The sequence below is a fragment of the Micromys minutus genome (assembly GCF_963924665.1).
Source record: "Micromys minutus genome assembly, chromosome: 23".
NCBI classification, from domain to species: domain Eukaryota; kingdom Metazoa; phylum Chordata; class Mammalia; order Rodentia; family Muridae; genus Micromys; species Micromys minutus.
The window spans coordinates 33,760,526-33,785,827 of NC_137958.1; the positions used below are offsets into that span (position 1 = coordinate 33,760,526).

The 25,302-nt window shown below is 38.3% G+C and overlaps 1 protein-coding gene across 1 annotated transcript in view; it reads right to left on the reverse strand.

Moving 5' to 3' along the window:
- Positions 1–23,605, reverse strand: part of COL28A1 (collagen type XXVIII alpha 1 chain) — a gene marked incomplete at both ends in the record, with an annotated part of 147,374 nt that extends 123,769 nt beyond the window's left edge. Inside the window, 10 exons of the mRNA XM_080936233.1 lie at positions 1,425–1,478; positions 2,595–2,639; positions 4,919–4,963; positions 10,086–10,112; positions 12,509–12,550; positions 14,270–14,323; positions 15,681–15,737; positions 16,804–16,824; positions 22,423–22,979; positions 23,482–23,605. Coding sequence (XP_080792359.1) covers positions 1,425–1,478; positions 2,595–2,639; positions 4,919–4,963; positions 10,086–10,112; positions 12,509–12,550; positions 14,270–14,323; positions 15,681–15,737; positions 16,804–16,824; positions 22,423–22,979; positions 23,482–23,605 — 1,026 coding nt within the window. The remainder of the gene's footprint in view (positions 1–1,424; positions 1,479–2,594; positions 2,640–4,918; positions 4,964–10,085; positions 10,113–12,508; positions 12,551–14,269; positions 14,324–15,680; positions 15,738–16,803; positions 16,825–22,422; positions 22,980–23,481) is intronic.
- Between the last annotated feature and the right edge of the window lie 1,697 nt (positions 23,606–25,302).

A 25,302-nucleotide genomic window follows, 5' to 3' on the forward strand; every position in this document is an offset into this window, starting at 1 on the left:
TTTTTCTAAGCGATTTTATTTTTCCTTTTCTATGACTTCACATGGGCATTACAAACAAGCAGAAATACCCTTTCAACAAACTGTTTCTCAAAGCCAAAATAGATTGTAAGAGAACTTAGGTGTAACTTCCATATTTTCGATCAGAAACACATTGGTCTCAGGTCAAATATTTAGGAAATTCATATTTTTTTCCTGAGGGAGGAGAAATAGCTTATCATGGGTAAAGGCAGACTTTACCCTCCAGATGCTGATGTTTTCTGGATCAAAGGGCTTGAAACTATTATTACTTATAAAATTTTAAGTAAAATTTACAAATTTTGCATTTTACAAATGTAAAAATTAGCATCTTGGTTGACCAGTGATTCCTAGAAATATGTATGCAATGTCAAACTGAGTAATTTTTTTCTCTCTTTTTGTCGGGTTTTTACCTAGAGCTGAAGCGATTTTATGACAACTACTCAGTATTCAACAGAGCCATTCCTTTCCCCAGAGAGAATTAATCATAGGCAAGGACTGGAAAAGACATTTCCCTACTTGAAGCTCAAGCCTGCTCCTGCTGAGAAACCCATTCTATTTTAATTTGCCAATTAAAAGTGGCCTGGGAAATCTCAGACTGTCATTATCTCATTAAAAATGCATCCTCAACACTCCCTTTCCTCCCTCTGGAGAATTAACACTAAAGCAGCCCAACTGCTCTCTACAACTTAAAGTTAGCACCATCCTCAAAAGATGACCTTTATCTGGGGTCTGCGGGTGATGGCCTCTTCTGCAGTTAATATGGTCAAAACTTCTACACAACTCCCACCATTAAGCCTGTGGACAAGTTACTGGGTATTTATCACATCTATGAAATTTATTGAAAGTTGGGAAGGATTAAAAAGGAAATAGAAATATTGTTTTCTGCAATTAAGTGGTCAGATACTTTTGAAAAGAAAAGTCCTATGACCAGGTGCTTTCCCACCGTCCGCTTTAGAGAATCTTTGGACAATATTTAGCTGTTATTACACCCCTCCTCTCTGTCATGCAGGATTGTATATGGAATAATGTCACAAACATGGGGCTGAAGGTTAAGACTACTGGTTTCTGTTTTTATGCCAGCCACAAATCTTATCCTCTAATAAACTGTATGTGGAGATGTTTAAAAGGAGAAAATTGGAATTGCTGGATTCATGTTGTTTGGGACCATTTTTCAGTTCTTAGTGAGCCATACACTAAGAAAAAGACAGAAACAAAGTTGCTGGACAATGTTTCATAGTTAATAAAACCCCTAAATAATAACTTAGTAACTAATAAAAGGATAACACTGTCTTTCTGTGCATACTTGAACTTGAGTGTGTACACACACCTGCAGCCAACAAAAGACATGGCAACAGTGTGCACTAGGGAAAGGCACAATACCCATCTCCAAAATCTAAAGCATTTACCTTATTTCCTTGAAACCCCTTTGGGCCTGGATCCCCTGGAGGTCCACCAATACCCTGGTCCAAGATAAAAACCAAGAATTAGTATGTATGCCAAACTAGAAGGCCAATCAAGACAGGACAAGCAGTTCCTCAAGTTTCCTGGGGGTCCTGATGTCAGTAGCCAGATTGTGATACTCAGGTCTACTTCAGGTCACATTTAAATAAGAACCTGCAATAGTCCTTCTAAAACAACACATACTAAAAACAAGCATGCTTTCAATGTGATGTTTGTTTCCTATCCAGGTGTTTTTAAGCTTCTTGCTGTGTTGGATTCACTTTTAGAAGAGATTTTGCTTATCAGTCGACTATTCACATAACTGTCATTTGCACTGAGTTTGCAATGGCCACTCACCACCTTGTCCTTGCAGTTCCACACCAAAGTGAAGGCCTTAGTTACCCAGACATAGCCTAAGAATTCTTGGGTTAAAACTTTTAGCACGAGGAGGGGTGTTTGGTTGGCTTGTTTTTTTGTTCTTATGTTTTGTTTTTGTTCTTTGTGGTGTCAAGGATTCAGGCAAGGCTTTCTGCTGGCTTAATAACCACTGAGCTGTACCTTCAGATATTTTAGGTCCTGAAATTATTTCTTCCTACTCATCTGCATCTGTTGTTACTTTAAAAGAGACAAGTCCCTTCAATGGAAAAAAATGATCCAAATTATTCTCTGGAGTCCACAGTATATAGATTCATTCCATGTTTTCAATAATTAACTACTTGAATTGAAGGACTAATACAAATATTTAGATAAATATAGACAAAAATATACAACTCTTAGAGTTACATTATAGGAACTGTCTACTTCCTTGTCATACCAACCTAACTCTCTTCATATAAAATATTTTCCATTCCCTTCACTATTGACTAAATAGAGTCATTGGGTATATCAATAAGGTACTTACTGGGACCTGTCTTTAGAGAACTCAGGACAATCAAAACATTAGTAAAGTGGTTTCCAAACTTGGGTATATACTTGAATAGTCTGGACCCCTATAAGAAATATTGATTCCTAGTTCTTTTTCTTACAAACTCTGATTTAATTGAAGATGATATGAATGGATCAAGGGGTGGCGGCTCTTGCTGAACCTTCCCAAGGTAATTCTAGTTCAAACACAGGCTTGGTTTTTACCTCCTTACCTGAATTCCTCTTGGTCCCTTAGGTCCATGTGGTCCTGCAGGTCCCTGTGGAATAAAACGAAAATAAATCTCTAAATATCCAACTTTGTAACGCATAAATTTTAGATTCAAAAATAAGTTCTAGATGAGAGTCACTGTTCTATGGTTATTCAAACATCAAAGAGAACAAATTAAAATGATTCTAATGATCATAATTAACAAAGCGCCTCAGAGTCAAACTTTGCTTTAATAAATAAAACAGAAGAAAACTAATTTTACCCCATATGTTAGTATGCAGTTCATTTTCATATTTTGAGACATTTTCTCTATGTAATCTTGAACATCCTGGAATTCTCTCTGTAGACCAGGCTGTCCTCAAACTCAGAAATCCACCTGCCTCTGCCCCCTAAGTGACGGAATTAAAGGCATACACTACCACCACCTGAAGAAGGTAAGTGATTGTTTTATAAAGCTCCTTAGAATGCTCTAGTAAGTACATACATTCCCGTAATTAGTAGAATATCATTTCCTTCCTGTGAATCAATAAATCAGCAATGAGTCTGCCTGACAGCTAAATTGTTCTTCTCCACAGTTTGGAATTTGACAGTACACTGTTCATAGTCGATAATCTTCCAAATTTCAACATGTTCCGCATCTCAGAATACACTTACAACGTATTTTCTGTGGATATAATATAGCTAGATTACCTTTTCCCAGCTTTTCAACTTTTTCAAGTTATTTGTCAGGAACCAGGACCTACCATGATTGGCTACTCATTTCTTAGTTTGACCTTAAAATGCTTCTGATGTGTGCCGCTTTGAATAACCTTAGAAATGATACAGATGTATGTGTTTGCATCTTTGTCCTATCTGATTTCACCAAGGATCTTGACCATGGCTACTGAGGTGGAGACTATAGAGGAGGGTCTGTCTCTTCTATATCTACGACATGTATCTATGGGAAGTAAGAGACTTCATAAAGTTGGTTGGCCATGAGTATTACCTAAATACAGACATATATATCAGCATCTAGAACTACATCTAGGTCAGGATCTTGTTTATGTCTTACAGGATGTTAATCAAGTATCAATTATCACCACACTGTTGGCTAATTTAATGTGTAAAATTACAAAATAATGGCAGTGTCTTACTTTCATTTTTTTGACTGCAAGCATATTTAGATATTTTGATCACTTCTATCCATTAGTATTCATTTTCATCTCTTAATGTTCTCACCATATTCCTTATAAATTTGTGTGAACTCTTCATATCAAGTGTACCATATTTTATGTACCCTGTGCAAACATATCTATTTGTATTTTATATCTTAACATTGAGATATACTTGAAATAAGTCATATCTTGTAATTGGCAATATTTTCTTTATGACACAGAAAGTGATGCAGCTTTTAATCTTGTAACAGTTTCGTGGCTTCATTCTTCTGTGCTCCCGTGTCCTACTCTAATTAGACTGTTGTCATTGTCTCACTTGGATTCACTCTGAAAACAATCACCAGGCCTGCACTCTGCAGATCCATCTGTCTGCAGCTTTATAGTAGTTTATCAACTTCCGGGAAAGATGAAGCCATTTAAAGCACTGGGTTCAACAGACCAGTATCATTGTTTTATCCTCTTCCTCAACCTTCTGCCATTTTCTCTTGTCACATACATACATACACATAACACAGATGTTTTCTATTTCATTATCTTGGTTGCCTTCATAGTCAATAGTCCCTAACTTGGATGACCTCTATTCTTATTCTATGCCTTTCAGATTATCTATCAAAAATTATAGTTTTAGATACACTGTCTATGTAGTTTGGGTCTTTTAGGAAGTCTTTAACATGCCAAGTTGACTATGTCTCTAGTTTAAGTTCCTTACCCATATTAATTTGGAACTAAGGTAAGTAGTTATACTGCTGCTCATATCTTGCTGCGTCCCTATATTGCAAACCCTTTGTGATTCCTATGATTTCACTAACTTCAGAGGTTTTTCACTGCCGTGGTTGACGCTCCATCAGACGGTCATTGCAGTGCATCCAAGTGCACCTCTCATTGACCGCTGCTTATTCTTTCAACCATAAAGTTCAGGAGGACTGACCTCAAAGGTCAGGATGTCACAGCATGACCTTAATGATCTATGAAAAGGGTGTGCAGAGATAGAAGGCAGTGGGGTCATTTTGTAAGTTATGTATGCTTTGGTTTTTCTGCTTCATGTTTTACAGATGTGAAAACTGAACTTCAGATCTAGGTGAGACCCACATAATTCATGCCAGTAATCTTCTCTTGAGGAAACTCAGGCCAAAAAGGATCACAGATGTTAACAGTTTAAAAGCATGACCCTTACTTTGTCACCTTTCATTCCTGGTTTCCCACATTCTCCTCGTTCACCCTGTAAATAAATAAATAAATAAATAAATAAATAAATAAATAAACAAACACATACATACATACATACATACATACATACATCAATACATTAATAAAATATTGAGTCCTCCATATTCCAACTTTTAGAAAAAGATTTCTAGCATAATTACATAAGACAAAACTATGCAATTTCATACCCTTTCATCTTCAATATTGAAAGGGCATTGAATTTTGAAATCTTTGCCCATGAGTTGTCCTAACTATAATCTAAAGTTATTCAAATCAATGGTACCACCTGAAGAGGGTTTGTTTGAGGTTTCATGAGGCTTCAGGAGAAATAAAATATGAGGAAAAATCACTGATCATCTGCCATATGTATCAATGATCTGATTCCACGTGATGCATCAATTGAAACAGCTTGACACAACCAGGTAATATAAACTCTTAGAGATATTGTTCCTCGATTGTCTAGCTAGTATGTAGTTTTGTATATAATCATCTAGCAAGTTCACAATAGAGTTTGGATCTGAAGCCAGCTCTCCCTTAACTCACTTCCTGTACTTTTCATAATGCCATGCTCCAGTCTGAACACCGATCATGCTCAGTTAGTAGCATTAGAACAGAGAACTGGTAGAAAGAACCTGAGAATAGACTGTATTATATCTGGAGAAGGCCTCCATGATGAGTTAGCAAGGTCCTCTAGCGGAAATGGAGTTCACTATTGAGCGTGCTGCACAGATTTCATTATTACACACATTGGATCATCCTGCCTAGTATGTTATCAAAAAACTAACATTAAAATTATCCTTTAGAGTGTATAATGGTATGTGTCTGATACTACCCGACATTTGCTGCCTTAGATAAATGTTAGTTTAATTTTGCAGACTGAGTGTTGTGGTAGATAAGTTTTTGAGGTCAACGTGACCATTTCACAATGCATACAAATTTAAAGAATCATACAAAAACCCCATATTTTTCACAATTAAAATGTTATGATCAATATTTGTTGACAAGTGTGATGGTTGCACAAGTGGAATGAGAACCTCTATTAACCCTTCTCTCAGATGTTTCAAACTTCCAACAGTTAGGAGAGGAAAAGTACCAGCCAGTTAGACAGAAAAGGCTCAATTGTACTCAAAGCACCAACATCTGTTGTTATTAAAACTCTTTAGCACCTGAAAATGATTCCCCGTGTGTCTTTTTTTTTTTCCTGAGCCTCAAAGCAATTCTTGTTGCTAAAGTAAGAAAACTGGATTGACAAGGTTAATGGTTTACTTGAATGCTGGCTGCATTCTCACTAGTCCAGAGCCTTCCCTTTAACCTCTGCTTCTGAGATACTTTATTATCTGTGTGCTTCACTAGCACATATTATTCAGTGTGCCACAGGACGGCAATGTAAGAAATTTGCACTAAAATGAAATGAAGGATGTTGCCCCTTGTGAGAGGAAGTTGAACTACAGAAATAGCTGAAATCACAGTGTTTTAGTGATGTAGTTTGCAGCACTGTAGAATACAGCAGAAGTCCTGAATTTACTGATACAATGAGTCCTTATTCTTGCATAAGCTTTATCTCATTGTTTAATAGCAAACAAACTGGCCAGGCTGGGTGCCTCACTTTAAGTACCAATGCTTAAGGAAATAGTCTTGGAATCATGAGTTATGAATACAAAGTTTGTGCCTGAGCCTTTCTGGAATTACATATCTTCAACATTTATGTAAAACAGTGTGTGTGTATACATACATATCGCAATCATCTAAAAGGAATAAATAGCTCAGAGATGTTACATTGCCACAACTACAAACCTGAGTCTGTTAGACTTCCAAGTCCGTGTCATTAACGACCACATAGGTCAATGACACACACTGTTCTGGGCTTTTCATAAGCTACTTTCTATTCACCTGACTCTCTACACAGGACACTGCCTGGGATCCTGCTACCACTGGGAGATGAAATGAGGAAGGTGCATTGCTCACTACCAACTATGTTCTGCTCAAAAGTGATTTATTCTTGCCAGCCACTGGAAGTCAAACTGACCTAGGAAAAACTGAGTTTTCACTGAGAACAAAGTTGAAAGTTTACTTCAGAATGTAAGTGGAAAAATCACTCTTGAAATCCCAATTAGAGCACAATTAATTTCCTAATGTTGGATGAAAACGAAATGAGTCAACTATCAAAATATCAAACAGAAAACTACCATAAATACACTCAAAAGTCTTTTGGCCAGAATTCACATTCCATTTGTCCCCAGACAGATTTGTTAGCAATAGGGTTCTGAGAAACAGCATTTGTTTTGTGGGCAGATTCCTATCAATGAAAATATTGTCTCCATTTTATTTCCCTTGACAAAGCCCCACCCCCTTTTGTTGGGCTCATAAATGTCCATAGAATGTCCACAATCATATAAGCGAGTGCTTCAGGGAGCTTTGAATAGGTCTGCCCTGTGCCAGCCCTCAGTTTCTAACACTGTTCCTCTTGATCAAATCTTGGTCTGAATGTCCACAGATCTGCACTACTTTGCTTTGACAGCTTGTATTTTTGAATTGTGAACTCTTCTAGTGAGTCTAGAGTCTATAATTCCACAGAAGTGTAAGTTCATCTTCACACACACACACACACACACATACACACAAACACACACACAAACACACACTCACACACACACACACTTACACACACATACGCACACACTCACATACACTCACACACACACTCACACATTAAAAACTCACACACACTCACACACATACTCACACATAAAAACTCACACACACACACTCACACACACACTCACACACACACACACACACACAAACATATACACATTTAAATCAAGAGGAGAAAGCTTATCCATAAATTTTCCTCATCAATTTTTAAAATGTTCACAAATATTAGTTTTATTAATATCTACCTCTTAACTCCTCATAATAACATCTTATATTTTTGTATCAGCAAACAGCTGTCAATACAGTTACCCTCATTATTCTAATTATCTAGTAAGTATGAAAATTACTCATGCCTGTATTGATTCAGTTCCATGTAGAAGAAGAAACAGTCACTGTAGTCTCTTGAGTTGCTCATGTTCTTCTAGATGCTGAATTAGGAAACATGACATATTTCCTTTCTCTTTTAGGCTTAACATTGCTGGGGCTGAACTTACAGATCTATGTGTAGGTTTTCCCCTACTATTTGTGGGGTCCAAATTCAAAAAAATACAAATAGATGTTCCTATATCATGTTTCTAGATAGTTGAACATTATTTCAACTATCAAACTCTTTCAGTGAAAATATTCCAGAGTATTTTCTGGCTCCCTACTTTAAAAAAAATGTACTTATAAAAATAATAAAAAGGGTCTGGGGCTGCAGCTCAGGTGACAGGGTACTTGTCAGTGTGCTTGGAGTTCTGGGTTCCCTTCCCAGTGCCAGATGAACTGAAAGTGTCAGAGAACACTTGTAACCTCAGCACAGGAAGCAGAGGCAGGAGGAGCAGTTCAAAGTCACCCTCTGCTACACGGCAAGTTGGAGACTTGCTCCAAAGAAAAAGTTGGAGTCTGGCTCCAGAAAAAAAAAAAAAAAAAAAAAAACAACTCAAGCTAAGAACAATTAATTGATTGCTTAAGTTGATTGCATACAGCCCGGGTCCCAAACCCAAAGCTCTTAACTAACTGTTCCTGCTCTTTCCACGAGAAGAGTCAGATGCAGATATTTACACCCAATCAATCAACAGACGCTGCTGACCCTGTGGTTGAATTAGGGAAAAGTTTGAGGAAGCTGAGGAGGAGGGTGACCCTGTAAAAGGACCAGCAGTCTTAATTATCATAGACCCCTGAGATCTCTCAGACACTGCATGAGCAATCAGGCAGCACACACCAGCTGATAGGAGTCCCCACCACATATACAGCAGAGGACTGCTGAGTCTGGGTTCAGTCAGAGAAGATGCACTTAACCTCAAGAGACTGGAGGCCCCAGGGAGTTTAGGGGTCTTGGGGGTTGGTGGGGTGGGAACATCCTCCTCGTAGAGACAGGGTGGGGGGGGGAGGTATGGGATGTGGAACATCAGGAAAGTGGACCAGGGGTGTAAAAAATAAAGTAAAAATAAAGTAAAATAAAAAGAAGAGAAGCTATGAGTCTTAATGAGTAAAGATCAATTAGTAAAACAGAGCTTCCTGCATGATTCCGGCTCCTGTGACTGGCGGCCACATTCCATTTGTGAGAGGGAGTCACACCTTAGCTTTCTCTCAGACCCAGAAAATAGTTGCTATGGAAAAGAGGTTTGTGGAAGGCCTAGCAGGCTTCAGTCTTTCCTGGGCTTTTGTCTACCAAACAGAAAGATGGCACAAGATCCCCGCAAACTACTTGAGAAATGGGGACAAGAATACTACCTTGAATAGACCCCACTAAAAGTTGTAACTACACTGCCCATGTCTATGGACTGTGCTCTGTAGAACAGAATGAGCGATAGGAATATTGTCTGACTTCTACCGGAAACTCTGCTACTAGAGAACTCTGGGATAGATGTATCAGTGAACCACTAATCTCTCAGAGATTCCTACACAGTGTAAATGTTAATTCCTTTTGAAGCACTCTAATTTCCTACTTGGTAATTTGCGAATGGCCATGAAGTTATCTGGCAATGTATACCTCTTGTTTACATGTCAAACCCACTTTCTTGGCAAGCTCTTAGCTCCTTGAGATCAACAGATCTTTATTGCTTATCCACAACCAACCTTCTCCTTCCTCTGGGAGGTAGCCAAGATCTGGGTTCTCAGAGACCACAAGCAACAATACAGCTACTTACTCAAGGTGTTAGTATTGGAGAAAATTTTTATCTGAAAATGTGCTGCTTTCTCTCTCTCTCTCTCTCTCTCTCTCTCTCTCTCTCTCTCTCTCTCTCTCTCTCCCTCCCTTCCTTCCTTCCTTCCTTCCTTCCTTTCTTTCTTTCTTTCTTTACTGAAAAGTTTCATGTTTGCCGAGTTTGAGGGGCACTGAAAACCTAAGAGGCATCTCCACTTCTACACCACATCTTACATTTCATTATTAGTCTATGCCTACTGACTTATGAGTCTACTTGGAAATGAGGAAGGACAACAATAGTACTTACGTTTTTCTGTCTAAAATCCTGGTTTATTTGTTGTTAACCACTTACCTTGTCACCCTTGTACCCAGGGATTCCCTAGTTTAAAAAGAGAAATTAAAAACTGAAGTAAGATATGTAGAACAGCATTAAATCAAGTAAGATATTGCAGAACAGCAGTAGAGGAAGTACTAGGTATTTCTTACATACAAAGTACAACAAATCACATCTTCAAGTCATGGAAATAGGACCACAGAAGTGCAAGGTCTTTTACATCTCCCGAGCTTGGGAAATGAGTGGGGACTAAGGAGAAGAATGTAAGGAGGATGTGTTTCCCTATTACCGATTACCCTCAGTTCCAGAGTTTTGTGCCTCAAGTCCAATTTCTTACCCTTCCCATAAAAAGTGAAGGAAAGAATATACACTGAAAGTCGTTGTGAACACAATGACCGTAACGGTGCTCTCAAGCTGTTACACTGGCTTTTACATGATAAGCTATTGCCACCAAATGTTTCCCTGGGTGGGTGAGAGACTGGCTTTGAAATGAGCTAATGCCCTTTAGAATATTCATAAATGTCTGTCTCCATCCTGGTCCTCCCTCCAAATTCAGTCTGGAATATATAACATCAAGGAAATGAATGGATGCTCTATCAACCCTGATGAGTCAGTGACCTTTGAGTTATTGGCTTTTCTCCCATCCTAAGTGAGAAGCCAGCACCTCTGCTGTCTTCTGAGTCACTTGGGGAAATCCTGAGGAGCCCCTTCCACTGTGTCATTCCCAAAAACCCTCTAAGAGGCGCAATTCTGGGTATTAAATTACCAGCTACAAGGAACAGTAAGTCTTTTCCATCATTATCCTACGACTAAATTTTTCAAGGAAAAAATTAAATTTCAACATTTATTTAATACAAGCTGGAGAAACCAGTGGTATAAATGAGCTAATACAGCCAATTGACCATGAATCCAAAAAAAAAAATCATCTTGTGTATAACCTTTCCAAATAGAAACTTCACAGAGGAAAGACTATTTCTTTCTAAATAGGTGCTGATAAATAGAAAATTAAAGTTCAGTTGAAAAAAGATAAAGTGTAATTTAACCCAGCATAGAGATACTTGTTCACATGAATTGGTGGATTGCTAAGAATGTGTTTAAAATTAAAGACAGTTAACTTGGTATTTTCTGCAAAAATTATCTACATTTATCACGGCATGAATAAGTAGCCTTCCAATCCTGGAACCCCTCTATCCACTGCAACAAGAGCATTGGAAAATTTTGTTGTTACTTCATTTTGAAAGACAGAGAATTAGGTTTTAGAAGGAGCCTATAGACATCTGCAGAAACAAGGGGATGCTGCCTTCGTCGTGGTCTATTCTTGTTCTCTCCTGAAAATCCTGGTCATTTTATCTGTTGATCACCTCTCCTGGGAATTCTTTGTTTCTTTTTCCCTTTCAGGGCCTCTTAACCACTGGCTTTAAAATATTCCAATTTAAAATATCCAAAATTGCAATGTCAGATTCTGTCAAGTTTATTTCTGATTTCCTTATTTCTGCTAATAAAACTTTCCTGATTTCCAGCACTATCATATTACATATCTTATCAAGTTACAGGGTCCAACTTTTAGAATCATCTTAATTTCCTCTCTCCCGTTTGTCTCCACCCCAAGCTCCCTTCAAACTTAATCTTCCTCTCACAGCTTTGGTGTTATTCATCTCCACTCAACATTTAAGATCTGTTTTCGCATCGCCTAGGGAAAAAACCAGCATCAGTAGTCTAGAAGAGAGCTAAGAAGTATTTCCTGAACAAATAGCACAACTTCTGAGCAGAGTCCTGTCGAAAGGATCAAGCTTTTCATCAGATGCTTCCATGAGGTTAATGAAAACCCCCAAGAGACCAGCTCCATGAAACTTCAATTCTGGGACTGACTGTTTACTCAAGCCAAGGGGCTAAGCAGAAAAAGCTGTGGCACAGCAGAAACATTGTTTTTCACTGTAGGTGTTGCTAGTTGAGAACCTCACTGCAGTGCCCAAGACAATATAAAAGTAACAATGCATTCATGTACCGTCATTGGTTCCCAAGCCATCTCAAGAAACCAAACAGACTGAGTTATTTTTGTCCACAGAACCAAATTAACAAAAGCATAGTTTAGACCATGTAATTCTTAGGCTTTTAAAATTCTAAATGTTTTTTCTTCTGTTAAAACAAAACAAAACAAAATACCCACAAGAAGTAAAGCAAAGTTCCTTTCTCATATGAGCCTTTCAAAAATGTTCCGTTGAGTGTTAGGGAATGTTATGTTTCCCATTGTCACTCTGCTGGTTAGAATATTTTCTCTCTGGAGTTCCACCTCTGAGATCCTATCCATCTGATTGCCTGCCTGCATCCTCAAGAGCATAGGGAGGTAGGAATCCATTCTGTAATTGCACTGCAGAGTCAAGCCAGTCAGTCAGAGTTTCCCAGGACCGTTTGTCAGGAAAGTATTCCAATTCTATACGTACCACGGGACCTCTTTCTCCAGTTTCTCCTTTCTGAGCATCACCCTGCAGCAAACAACAAACTCAGTCAAAATTCTTCCGCGATTGATTACTTGATAAAATGTGCAATTCCTAGATAATCATTTAATCCAATTGGAGATGAATCCTAAGCTTTGACTATTGACATTTTTGCCATGCAATTTAAGGAAAACAGCAGCTCAGATAAAGTCTGGCTTTTAAGAGTGAACCCAGATGTTCAGGGTGCAAAACGCACATAGATTTCTCACAGCTTCAGCCACATTCCAGTTTACAACACGGTGTTTTTATCAAACCCAGCATTGTGTTTTTCTGGAATAGGACACACTGGCTTTTCTCCAAGAGACTTTGGATATTTTTTAAAATGTTCCTCAAGAGAGATTGCCTGATTTCAGCAAGACTAAGGAAAATAAAGTATGGCACACAAAACTGCAAACCAAATTAATGAAATATGAACATTGATTTAAAGCCAAGTTTATAACAACAAAAGAAAGTGTGCTGGCATCAGATGGGACCTACACAGGACACAAGAAAATAAGAGGGTTTACAGCATGACCCAAGAAAGCTACACATTCGCTCTCCTCAGCAAGAAGTCTAGTTCCAAGAAGACTCTCATTCACATAATTATATAAATAATCTTCTTAATAATATTCTTAGAAATGGGATTCAATGAAAGTTTGGATGCTTTAGTGCCTCTTATGTTCTGCCTAATTTCTTCCCAACCTGTGGTGGCCAAGTTGTCTTCGCAGCAAAGAGCAAAGGCCTCACCACACCATTGTCACTAGTTATTACTATTTGAAGGAAATACTTCTTGAAATCCAAAACACCAAAATAATAATAATAATAATAATAATAATGATGATGATGATGATGATGATGATGATGATGATGATGATGATAAGACTGCATGAACTAGAATTATTTTTTCTTTAAAAAATCCTTTGGGTCAAACTTTCTAAAAGTACAAATAGTTATTATTAAAGACAACCCTTTGTTTAGTCAAATTTCTTTTATTTACTTACTGAAAATCTCTATTTTCTCCTTTATTGACTTGATAGCCTCCTCTCTTTAAAATGGGTTGCATTATTTGCATCTTTAATTATTAGAAGCCTGGTATTTATCAGTCTGTGTAAAGTTTTCATATACTACAGACATTGACTCAATAAACTAAATGTGGCTAATCCCAGCACTCAAGAGTCTGAGGCAAGAACACTGGGAAGAATTCAAGTCAGCCTGGGCTTTGGAGTGATTTCCTGGTCAATCAAGAGTGACTTAGTTTTACTTAGAGCCTCTATGTATGTGACAAAGCTCTATGACCTAAAGGAACGTGGGGAGGGAAGGGTTTATTCCAATTTACAACTCTCTGGTCATATTCCATCACTGGGGGAATTCTGGGCTAGAATTCAAAGCAGGAAGCTAGATCTGAAGAAGAGGCCATGGAGGAAAACTGCTCACCACCTTGCATCTCACAGCTTGCTCAGACTGTTCTCTTACAGAACTCAGAACCACCTGTCCAAGGGTGGCACCTGCTATGTGACCAGCCCGCCCACTTCAACCATCAATCAAGAGAGTTCACCGATTGCCTGTAAGCAATCGGATAGAGACATGTTTTTCAACTGAGGTTTCCCTCCCCAGAAAACTTTAACTGTGTCAAGTTGACAAAAGCAAAACCAACCAACCAACCAGGATGTCTCTAAATAAATATACAAGCTATTTTAGCTTAAAAAAAAAACTTGTTTATTAATTTACCGGATTTCCTTTTGGTCCTCTCTCACCTTTGATACCAGGGTTTCCATGGGAACCCTGAAAGTAAATGGAGAAGAGATTATTTTTTACTAAGTATCAGGTTTCGATGCTTTTGAATAATTTCTGTTCAGCTGCACCAAAAATAGGAGAGCTTGGGGCTTTAACCAGGCAAGCCGACATTCAACTCTGTTCCTCGAAAGGTGAGAAAACAGCATACCTTCCTCCTGATGCAGTTCCTCAGTTTGCACAGAAGAGGATAATATTTGTCTTCCCAACTATGACTTCTTTCCCAATTACTTATCAGCCATTTTCCAAAAAAAAAAATTACACTCATTCAGGTTATAAAGACTGAATGGATGGGGCGCTGGGGTAGTAGTTTCTCCTCTGACCAACCCAGCTTGTTTGCCCATGATCAGAGAGGTTCAGATCGAGGGGACCAGCTTCAGATAGAAAAAGGAACTCTTCTGTCCCATCCCAAACACCAGCAAAAAAGTCTTTCTTCCCCAAGAACTGTTCTTAAGGGCACTAAATAAACTGATTTACTCCTAAATGAAATTATTTACTCCTATGAAGATGTAACAATACAGTACGGAGTTATGGAACTTATCAACTTAGCTCCCAGTGGTGAGTTTTCTTGCCCAATGTTCATGGCAGTGTCTAATGCAGTAAGTTAAACAACAGCTTTACAGGAAAAGAAGGCTAAGTCTTCACTTCAGTTAAGTCAGCTTCTATTGATTATCTTGTAATAGATACAACTTTTTATTTTGTGAGGCATATATTTCCACTCCCTAGTGCTTTGATTGGTAGAGTTATTTAGAAAAAAAAAAAACCTGTAAAGTCTGAACCTAAGTCTCAGGGAAAAAACCTGTCACATTCTGAATATGTATTCGTGCCAACACTTTCAAACACAAGAACTAGCTCAAGAAAAAAAAAAAAGTTCATCCATGCATTTTTATGAAACCTGTTATCCAGGCTTCCAAATTCTTAGGACAAGATTTTGAATCCCAGACAAGTTAACATGCAGTGGCGATGGTTTCTGACGCTGTTGGTAGCATTACAGTGAGTACCACCATCATCCTTCAGTTGCTAAGTGGTTGCTTCCATTTTTCAGAATTCACCTTTATCCCTAAAGCATCCTAACCAGGTTCTTCCCCATGAAGCTACTCAGTGCTGCAACACAGCAATGCTGAGAAAGATGCAGCTTCCAGAATGGATGGTGCCGTTTGTTCCTAGTGGGATAAAAATATCGCCTAAACCATCACACTGCATGTTAGCTCTTTCTATGTCTTTCTCTCATCGCTGAGAAATTATGGCTCAACTTATCAAATAAAGAAAGGACACTGAAAAGCCCCCTTTGAAAATAATTTCATCACAGTCTTTATCAACCCCAAGTTTAACATAGATGTCTACTCACAGGAGGCCCTGGGTCGCCTGGATCTCCCTTCTCACATTCACAGATCTTGTGTTCACACTGAGTCAGCAAGAAACGGAATATCAATACACAGTGAAGGACAGGAGATGCTAGTATGCCAACCCTATTAAATTATCCAAGGCAAACTCAGAACCAACCAAGAGGCAACTGTACTAAGTTTTGCCGTGGTTAAATAAAATGAATGTTCTACCATGTGTTCATCAATGTATTTATAGAAAGAGACTTGTTAAAATAGAAAAACAATCCTTTTCTGTGGAATCTTGGGTTTTCTGTACAAGTATTCCCTTAATAACATATCATAGCCCCATCATATGTAAATATTAATTTCTCCCTATTTGGCCAAAGGAAATATGATTTGAACCATGTTTATATCGATTTCAAGACACATATTTTCCTTTATCTTAACATCTCTGAAAACAGAATGAGTTGTATGGTAGCTGCCTAATGGGCTCAAACATGTTTTCTCTGTGTGTCTTCCAATTTTACAGACCACACATAACAGATGCTGCCCTGGAACCTGTGCTTTGCATGGAACCCAGTGTCTAGTTCAGATTCCCTGGCGAGCTCATAACCACGCTTTGTAATATGTCCTCTCCAACAGATTGCTACTGGCTAGCTTCCTTTGCAAAGTGCTTTGATTGGTTGCTCGAATCTGGCTCAGTTTTCTTCAGAATAGGAAAGTAAATGGGCTTCCAGTCCAATGACCAGACAGCAGGGGACTGAATGCTAGATTGTTTCTGGCCAATGCCAGGAGCACCTTCCTAAGCAGTGAGTGTCTGATCCATGCCTAGAATAAAGGAACCCATTTCAAATCAGAAATCTTGTCAGTTGGGTTGCATGGATCTCTATAATGTTTCAAATCACGTTCAATATTTTCTACTTGTTCTAAAAAATGTCCAACCCTCAGTTGAAATATAGATGCATAAAAAACAAAACCATGTGGTTTCTTCAAAGTAATATAGAGGCATAAAAACAAAACCATGTGGCTTCTTCAAAGTAAAGTAGCTCATTTTAAAAAACAATTTCACACTTTGATTTAGTCACGCCTCCTGTGAACCACAGCATTGGTTTGCTAATTCATAGTAACAAGGTACATGGTGCTTACCTTCCTTTCAAATAAGACATCCTAGGAGGAGAAAAATAAAGATACATTAACTCAATTAATAGTTCTGCTTCCAGCTTCTTATTAGTCTTAATTATTCCCTATGGGATATGCAATTTCCAAGAAGAATAGCAATCCAGCCTTTTTAACTTTGTAAAAGCAATGAAGCTGGCCAGCCACCCACCCAAGGAGTGCTCTCAGCCATATAATAATAGGACACATGAGGGGCACTAACATTAAAAAAATACCCTGTGCTTCCTGGGAACTTTATCTTACTGCAGCCTAGGCATTAGCTTTTGTTTCTTTGATCAGCCTTATTTTCTCTATAATTTAGCTCCAGACTTAATTGATTGTAATGAGGAGCTTCTCGCTTTTGCTCACAAGGACTTAGGAAAATAAATAATTACATATTTCTTTGTCCCAAGTCCTATACATATTTGCATTTGGATTTTGGCATTAAGATGCTGATTTGGGACTCATTATCTTGTGAAATTATTAGTACATTTTAAAAAATTGTGTTAAAACTCAAAAATAGAACATTAGAAAGCCCAGTGGCATTTTTAAAAATGATCTGAAACATGGGAGGACACGATTCCATTATTGTGATCAGTAGGAGAAAAAATTTTCCACTGAAACTTTCAAGAGCCCCAAATATGATATTTTATTTATAAAAAGCTCAACATGACAAAAAAGATGCAGCCATCACAATAATATTAAAGTAATATTTGTGAAATTATTTTGATAATTTAACAATATGTGTTATTTACATAAAAGAAAATTACAGTTATAACTTGCTACCTAGGAGGAATTAAATGGTAACATATATATAATATATATATATATATATATATATATATATATATATATATATATATATATATATGCCACAACAACAAGTATTATTATGAAAATAATTATGCATGGTGTTTGTTGGGTGGGGGAGGGAGGGGAGGAAGAAGAGGGAGAGGAGAGAAAGGGAGAGGGGGAGAGGGGGAGGGAATGAGAACAGGCTTAACCTCTGGCTTTAGGTTAAGGAAATGTGACTTAGCTGAAGTTACAACCCTGACCTGAGTCTCTGGACCATCTTCAGTGGTACCTTTCACTCACCTTGAAAGAGAATCAGACAGAATGTTTTCCGCACTTTGCTACGTTCATAATTACCCATCTTTTTTATCCCACACAGGCCTCACTGTTGTCTGTAGCTCCATACGATGCTGCCTGACTAGAGTACCAGGGGTCTTGTGGGTCGATAAACATGGCGGGGGGGGGGGACGTATGCTAGAAAAGATGACTATCCCTTCTTTAGAAAGAAGGTAACTAGTGCTGTGAGGCACAGTCTGACAGGGTAGTTTACATAAGAGAATACAGAGAAATAAGGAGAAAGGTATGGGAACATTTGCCATAAAACATGAAGGAGCTAATGAAAAAGTCAAAGATAACCTAGAACATGTATCTCTGTGGAGGCTGTTGGCTTTTAATTTGCTTCACTGTCTCTATTTCAGGCCGTCTTAATACCGAAGAGGGAAAAGACAGCAAAGTGCCCTAAGAGGCTCTAATGATTGGGACCGAGAACTTGAATGAAGAGTCTGGAATGAGAACTAAGTTGTCACCTGAGTTTTCTTCCTGCTTTATTCACGACTAGCATGCTGTTTTTGACCAGATACAGCAGGCAATTCTTCCCAGATAGAAAGGAGGGATGCTTTTAACCACATAGTCTCAGAAGCTTTCAAATTCTGGTACTATATGTTATCTATAGATAAGTGTCTTATCTGGAGCCTCAGCCGACAAATGATTTTTATATTCCTGGACATGTCACTTCAGCCTGCACGTGGGATTCTTGCTTCTTCAAAAGCCCACAGAGGAAGTGGGGAAGTCGGAAGTGCTGAGAGTTGCTGTCCCTCTGAAGGCTATACCTGGCTGCACCTCAGAACTGAAGAAATGCTTGTCTCCTCTTTAGGCTGCCTGAAGGGTGTCTGTACATTTCAGTATTCATCATTATTAATAACAGTGAAAAGCTGGATCAATAAATGAAGTCATATTCAACAGTTAAAGTGCGCTTATTGGCTTTACATGGGGTATTTCCAAAAACAAAGGGGGGGCACCTTCCCACATGAATGAATGCACAACAGACACATGACAAATATTTAAAACACACATCAAAACCTTTCCCTTGGGAAAAGAAGGGAAAGAAAAACTTTGAGATAGTTCAGGAGGTGCAACATACGCTGTAGTAGTATAAATCCAACTATACATTTTGAAAAGCACTAAGACCAAAAAAAGTCTAATTTTGACATTGTTACAAAACTTTTTACAATAAGCAATATCTTTGTTATTTTATGTGGGTCTTTTTTTATTTGAAACGGTCTTACTGTGTAGCTCAAGCTGGGGAGAACTCATTGTGTAGGCCTAAGTGACCTCAAAGTCATGACAATCTTTCCTTGGCATCCCACGTGCTAGGACTATAGCCATGAGCCACCACACTTGGCTCTTGACATTATTCGTTTTTTAATGAAATTTTTCACCATATTTGTGCCTTTTTTCATGTCTCCCTTTGAAACTTTAGTTTTGCTTCGTTATATCTCTCTTTGGCCCCCTTAGAAATATAAAAGGCAAATTTTGCAGTTCATTTGATTATACATTTTTCTGGAACTTATATTTCTATAGAAGCAGAAACGGACCCAACACTCCATAATAGATAAGATTGTTTCAGACAAAGAACAAAGCACCATCCCTAAGGGCACTCACAATCAGAAGCTTTGGGACTAGGGACAACACACTGAAAGCAGTGTGGGAAGCCTTAAAGCAAGGAGAGTGGGAGTCAGTAATAGTTTCTTGGAATAGGTGGGGCTTTTGGGTGATTCTGAAGAAAGGAATGAAAGGGACCAACTAAGACCCAGATGGTATGCTGCTCTATATGTCAAAGTTTGTTGGGGGAAAGAGTCATAAAGACCAGTGTGGGCAACAAGACAAAGACAGCAGTGAAAAGGGATATTCCAAGGGGGAGTACAGCAGAGTCCAGCAGATCGAGCTGGCTGTCTGGGAAGTAGCATTTCTATCTACGAGGAGGAGGTTGGCAATGGAGAAGTACAGGGTCCCAAGGGAAGGGTATCTTCAAAGTCAGTCTACACATTTCAGTTTGAGTCATGGCTTGTAAGTCCTATTGGAATTTGGATTTCAGTGACAAGAATAGAGAAATATCCTCACGAAAATAAAAGAAGTACACGGTGTCAGTGGATTCTGATTTATGTAATGGGATAGTGGTCAAAATAGAAGGCTAGGGGGAGCCGCTAATTTTGTGAATGAGTCTGAGGCCAATGCTATAAAAGGTGATAGAGGAAAAATGAAGAACTGACAAAGTTATTAATATCATAACTAATGGGGTGGGAGCTAAGAGCAGCAGGCTTCGTGATATCAACAAAGCCTTTGTGATTTAGCTTAAGAGCAAAGTCTAGAACAGAACAGAAATAAGCATCTTTTAAGAAATGAAGCCTGGGAAAAAATAGGAAGTGACCTCGAATAATAAAAAAAAAAGCAGATGATTCCAGGATTCTAAAGATGACATAAAAAACAGTCAGTCTCTCATGTGGGAAAAAAAAAGACCTTAAATTTGTGTTTTTTAAAGAATGTCCAGAAAAAAAATTCTAATTAGCCTCAATCCTTTGCTTCTGGGTTTTAAAATACTAATCTTTATACTGTCTTATTCTTCTAAAGGACTAAGCGGTGTATTGAGAACATTTGATTGAATTTGTTTCACATAAAATTACAATAAACTTAACAAGAAGATATTTTGCACGCTCCCGTCGATAGGAAACACTACATTGTCTTTGATAAGTTAGAGCAGAAATGTCTCTTTTAGAAGGCTCTTACATAATATACTTCCACGATAGGTGCTGAGAGATTTGTCTTTTTCCAATCATGGTTCCTGAGGAAAAAAATCTACTTATTCTGGACAGTTGTGTCCATTAAATCCAAATAAATTGAGCACTGCAGTAAAAATGAGTAGGCAGCTGATCTCCCCAAAATAACCCAAGTTCATTTCAAAATTAGTACTTTCAGTAAAAGGAACCAAACACAAATGGGTACATAGAATATGGTTTACTTCTGTAAAATGTTAGGAAGTGTACACTAATTCAGAGTGCTGAAAGTCAGATCAGTAACTCTGGGGTTGGGGGATGGGGGAAAGCCATCACAAGGAACTCTGAGTAGGTATTTATAAGTAATGGAAATTTCTACATTCTAATTGTGTTGATGGTTATGTGACTGTGTGCACCTGTCAAAACTCCTGGAATTGTGTACTTTAAGTAACATGTTTCTGTTCTTAAATTATGACTACATGTTTTAAGAGCCTAAAACCACATACAAATTTCAATGTAAAAAGTTAAAAGGTCAACTAGCAATGTGATGAACATAGATTAAATGAGAAAATTTCCCAAGGATCTGGTAAAGAATTAGGCCCTGCATTATGGAGAGGAGCAATGAACATTGCTGTGACTTTCTTTCAAAAGCTGAATAGTACTCTGGACCTGGACTGCATCTGGAAAGCAGTGTCTCCCTGACAGGAGAGGACTATTCACAGAAGTGACATCTGAACAAACATGCTGAAGTCACAGAGTGCTGAGGAAGAAGAGTCTCATTGATCATTTTCTGTTTCCCCAGAAACACTGCTAGCCCCAGTCTACTGCCAAGAGCTCCTATCCCCAGTTGGGCAGGAATCTCAGCAAGGGTATATCTAGAGGGAGTAGCAACATCCTGTGCCTGAACATCTGGCCAAACAAGGAGCTGCCTTCTCTGGGCCCTCTGGAGTCAGCTCTTCTCACACTAGAGATGATGAGGGGGAGGGAATGACCAGCCAGGATCCTCTTTTGTATGTGACAGACAGCTGAGAGGTGTCGATGCCTTGAACCAAGGGCACAAGCAGGGCTAGGTATTGCCCTAGTGCCTTAAGGTTAATGTGAAATGCTTGATCCCAGTGAGCTCACCTGCGAACTGTGGGCTGGGCAGGAATCTCTGACTCAAGTCTAAATAGGCTCGATCCCATTAAGGATTACCCTCAATTAGTTAGCCAAAATAATTTCTTTCTTTTTTAGATTGCTTTGTCAGGCAATAGGCAAAGTTATATAGACAGGCTTGCAACATGTGAGAAAAAAACAAACAAACAAAAAAAAAACCTTTAAATTGCAAAATCTGAATTTTTAAGTAATAAGACATGGAAATGTGTAAGATGGTCAAAGGTAATCATGCAAATGGGAGATAAAAGAACAAATTAAAACAAAAAAGGCAGTTAAAACAAATTGATAACCAAATGAATGTACATGTCAACAATGTACATGATTTTAGGATAAGTAAACAGTAGAGTATGGTGTATGCTTTAAAAGTAATCTTTCCCAAACCCTCATGGTGTGACAAAGTTAGGGATGCAATTTCAGGGAACTAATTCTAAACATTCCTAGTAGGTTATCAACATAGTGAAAAGAAGATCCAGAAAGATTCATGTTCTGCAATCCAATGGGAATCCTACTTTGTCAATGTTTTGTGTCTACTCTTAAATAACCAAGACATAAATATACAGGAAGAAAATATATATGTGTGTGTGTATTCAAATATATACATATATGTACCTACCAGGCGTTCCCGAATTTTGTCTACAAGTGTTGGATCACTTAATAGTAGAACAGGTTCATTGGAAGAATCCCCAGATATCAAACGAAGTTTGGCTTCATTGACCACAGTGGAAAGTCCAACAGTGATAAATGATATTCCCGAAATTCTAGCATCTTCAGAAATACTTTGGACATCTGGACTCTTGGGATGATCGATGCCATCAGTCATCAGCAAAGCCACTTTGACGCCATCTTTACGTCCTTCTCTTTTAAGTAGCCTTGTGGCATTGGAGATGGCATAATAAGAAAAGGTACCTTGCCCGATTAAATTCAAAGACTTGACCCGCTGCTTAAATGTCCGGAGATCCTTCCAAGAAGAAAAGGATGGATCGATCTGGACCGAGCTGCTAAATTGGAGGGCGGCTAGCTTGATGTCATATTTTAATAAGCGGCCAGGAGTCAACTGGAAAAGCTTTTCACTCAAGCTGTCCACAAATGTTTTCTGATTATCAAAGAGCTCAATCTTAGAGCTTTCGGAGCTGTCCAAGATAAAGACAACGTCTATGAAGCAAATGGTATCTGGAAGAGAATACAAAGGTTAGGCCACTTGAAGCATAAAAAAATGGAGAGCAAACAGCATATTTTAAAAATTAGACAAACACTAGGCAAAGGTGTCAGATGGTAAATCAAAAACGTCTGTCTAACACTTGGGTTATGTCATATTAGTGCCCTGAAATCGAATGGAATTCTAGTACCCTGAACGTGAATTCTAGACCAGTCTCCTAACAGCTGATTTGTCTCTGGACTTAAATATGTCATTTAAGCTCTGATTTTCTGATTTGCAAGTGGCATTCAAATGAAATAATGAATGCACAAGTGCTCTAAAATCTGAGCTGATCTAAATATGTAGGGCTTATTACTGCAGTGCCATGACTTTATCCAGCAGAATGTCACATGTGTAGCTACATATGATTTGCAATTTAAACCAAACACTATTTTAAAATTTTATGTTAGTGATTTCACAGGCTGAAACGAAAACTTAAAAATAAAAATTAAAAAATAAAACTTTCTCTTTTTTTACCCTGGAAGTCATTTCTCCTTGCAAGTGTGTTTGGCTTTGGTCCTTTCTTTCTTTGTCCATGCACCGCTTGAGTCATAAAAGCTGGTAAAAGCAGGAGACAGAAGGCAACGTCTCTTTTCCTCATTATAGGAGATGGTAAAAATTCATCTGCCTGGTAACACCTTGAAATGGAAAATTCGGTTATAAATACTTTCATAAAAGATAATGTTTACCTTTTTTCTTTTATTGAAAATAATTTTTTCTCATTTTTTGATTACAGTTTCCTCTCCCTTTATTCCTCCCGGTCCTTCCCCATCTCCCCCACCCCATCCAGATCTATCCCCTTCCTGTCTCTCATTGGAAAAAAAACAAATTTGCTGAAGAGATGGCTCAGTGGTCAAGGGCACTGACTGCTCTTCCAGACGTCCTGTGTTCAATTCCCAGCAACCACATGGCAGTTCACAACCATCTGTAATGGGGTCCCATGCCCTCTCCTGGTGTCACTGAAGAGTGACTATGTAAATAAATAAATAAATTTTAAAGAAGAAAAGAAAGCAAACAGGTTTCTAAGGAAGTGTAATATAATGTGATGAAACAAAAACTAACACATTAGAATTGGAAAAAACAAACAGACAAGAAAGAGCCTAAGATAAGGGACAAGAAACAGAGATCCAATTACACACTCAAGACTCCCACAAAAACACTAAACTGAAAGCCATAATATATATACAAGTTACCTGTCGGGTATGAGAGAGAGAGAGAGAGAGAGAGAGAGAGAATAAGCTAATTAATAAATAATAAATAAATAAATAGTTTCAAGCTTGTAGAGTCAAAAGCTGTCATATGGGCTAACAACATGGTTCAGGGAGTTAAGGAACTTGACACCAAGCATGGTGACCTGAGTTTGGTTCTCCAGGACCCACATAGTGTAAAGAGAGAACTAACTTTGGAAAGTTATCCTCTGACCTTTACACACACACACACACACACACACACACACACACACACACACACACACACCATGACTCACTCAAACACACAAGCACACACACACACCATACACTAAGCAAGTCACAGTACCAAGACTAATCATTTGTTAGTAAATATTCACTTATATACAAACAGTTATATTTAAAGAGCACTAATTTCTTCCTATATTATGGGGAGCCAGGAATAAGGAATGCCATTGATCAATTTCTCAGTCCCACACTGTTTCGGGACTATGGTTCCTTCCCAGTACCTGCTTTGTCAGATCCTTCAGGGTGGATTCAGATGGCTGTATGTTTGTTACATTCACTTTTGTTATTAGTGAATCCAGTTCTGTGTCACTCAGACCTACTACCTGCCAGTCTTAGTAGGATGCATACAGCATCAATGAGCTCAAAAGTCAAGTTGGGATAAAATTATTCCTCAGCTTCCCATAACTCCTTTCTCTTCTCTTTGCTTTGGGAAGTTTGTCTTCGTCCGGCTCAAAAGTCGAAGTGCTTATCTAATGAATAAATAATAGCTAGACAACAAAACCCACTAGACTTGCTCAAAAGCAACTTCCAAATGAAATGGGAAAAGACTTGAAGTCGGAGGCCTCCCCCTTTAACCCAGTGAAACTATTTTTCCCTAGGCAGATAACAAATGAAAACTCTAATTCTGTGTTAAAACTCTCAGTCATCTGTCTCAGTTCCATGTGCCTTGCTGCACACACGGTGATGTTTAAATTATCCACAGAATTCCCTGACAAAAGAAGCCCAATAATGTTGTTAGCGCAGGATACCCAAGGGAACGGAAACAAAGGGTTTATTTAGAACTGACAGTCTGCATGGTTTTGAGTGCTCGCCTCCTTCAGCT